The sequence below is a fragment of the Anneissia japonica genome, unplaced genomic scaffold (genome assembly GCF_011630105.1).
Source record: "Anneissia japonica isolate Jap-2015-1 unplaced genomic scaffold, ASM1163010v1 scaffold3934_len446420_cov169, whole genome shotgun sequence".
Taxonomy (NCBI): domain Eukaryota; kingdom Metazoa; phylum Echinodermata; class Crinoidea; order Comatulida; family Comatulidae; genus Anneissia; species Anneissia japonica.
The window spans coordinates 319,027-321,111 of record NW_022723069.1 but is presented as its reverse complement, the minus strand read 5'-3'; the positions used below and the strand labels follow the sequence as shown (position 1 = coordinate 321,111).

The following is a 2,085-nucleotide window of genomic DNA, read 5'->3' as shown; positions in this document are numbered from 1 at the left end:
GCTGAAATAAAAGCCCCATCTAGAGCCTTATTTGAGGTAAACACCTCCCCCGAACAAACGCCCCGAGGTGCTTATTTTTTCCTCGAATAAACACTCCCTAAATAACTGTACACATGCCTAATGGAAATAACATAATTTTAAACACATTCTATTAATGTTCTATATAATAGAATAAGTATTACATTTTTTATAACCTGGTTGGGATTCATCAAGTCTTTATGATCGCGCAGTAACACATTTTGACGATAAGTATGTGTTGTGGTTCCACTTTTACACTGAAATTAAGGGATGTTTATTTTAGTACTGTATATACATATCCATTTTACACCAAAATAAATAAACACCTCTAATATACACCTCCCTCAAATAAATTCCCCCTCAAATACCCTTCTGAACAATTTTGTAATATTTTATTATATCTTATTTCATATATTGTCATATTATAATTATTTATTTATTAGGTTCATTACTTAAAGTTCATAGAAGCGTTTAACATTATTTAAAACTAACAATTAATATTGTTCTTTTTTGTGCAGGTGGGTATAGCAGTAGTGTAACCACTTTAACAAATGGTTATTTTACCTCCGGATTTACTGGTTGTATCGCACAATTTTCAACAGCTTTAAATCCAAGTGGTACTCTTACCCAAGTAACTCTACAACAACAGGCTACTAGTGGAGCTGGAATCAATGTTTGCTCATAACTTAAAAAAAAATAGTGATAAATAAATAACAGTAATTTGTAAAAGCAAGAAATTGTGTTGTCCAAACCATATACCGTCCATTTATAGCAATATAAGGAAATTACCAAAAAGAATAATGCATAAGTGTGAAGTCTTGCCACAAAATTGAGTTGATAACATATGTGGTTAGTTCGATTTTAAAAGCTTTAATTTGGTCTTTGAATGGCTCTCCTAGCATAAGTAAATCCAGAGATGTGAACATTTGAAGTTAGGTGTATGAGAACCAGGTTTTGGGAAAATCCACTCCAAAGATAAACTTACTGGTAAAAATAATAGGACTAGAATTTACAGTTAGTAAATGTGCTTTAAAGGTAAACTATCATGAAATGTTATGTATCAAATTATTCAAAAAATTCAATTCAATTTTGACTGACCTATTTTGATAAATATCTCAATATGACTTCACACGATGCATCCGATTTTGTGGTGAGAGCTTACATATATGTGGAATTTTTTATGTATATTATTCAATAAGTTTGTACCAAATGCAAAGTCTTTTCTAAATAAAATAGGGCATATACCGCTTAAGATTTTTGTCAGATTTAAAAGTCAATTTGCATGCACGAGTCTTCTGGAAATCAAGCAAAAATTCTCCCGGACTCGTAATCCATTTACATTTAATGTTTGCAAGTTTTTAATACTGTATCAGTGGCAGCGCTAGGATTTCCACTACAGCAGGGCAATGCCACCGACAGGCTGGGAAAGAGTTGTACTTCGGCACGTAGGTCCAAGTCGAGGGGAGCGTTTGATGAGAACATCAAGGCATCTTGACCTTATTTTAACAAAATATTTGATAGATTTTCAAGCTTGCATACTGTGGGTAATGCTTAACAATTTAATTCATGTAAATTATGTGTTTTACTCATCAAGTATTTAATCTGCTAAAGAATAATAGATAATTTTATAATATATAAAAAATGAAAAAAAAAAATATCTTTTAATACTTCTACCTTGTATAAATGTATAGGCTAAGTTTATTTTATACGTTGGTATTATTGTTAATTATGAATTATTGAATATTTTGGTTATTATAGCTGTTATTAAAAAAAAATAATGTTTAATATTAAAGTGTTCTTGATATTTATATTATTATTTATTACCACTGATTTTATTATTATTATTACTGTTAGTGTTATAATAATGTTTTTATACATAAGTCTGATTTTATTATTTGTTTTTAAACCAAAAAAACAGTAACTCCAAATGACAAAGCCATTTTGAGAATCCATGTCTCAATCTATTTGACCTTTATTAGTTGTATAATTAGTTTAATAGGGAGCTTCCGTTTTGTGGGACGATGCGATGCTAGAATGGAATCCAACGTTCTCTGCATACGTAGATTT

General features: G+C 30.1%; 1 protein-coding gene across 2 annotated transcripts in view; it reads left to right on the top strand.

Annotated features, from left to right (window-relative positions):
- LOC117112107 overlaps window positions 1-2,054 on the top strand; it is a 57,407-nt gene extending 55,353 nt beyond the window's left edge. For both annotated transcript variants that reach the window (XM_033255158.1, XM_033255157.1), the window contains one exon: window positions 537-2,054. In XM_033255158.1, coding sequence (XP_033111049.1) covers window positions 537-703 — 167 coding nt within the window. In that variant the 3' untranslated portion in view covers window positions 704-2,054. The remainder of the gene's footprint in view (window positions 1-536) is intronic.
- The last annotated feature ends 31 nt before the right edge of the window (window positions 2,055-2,085 follow it).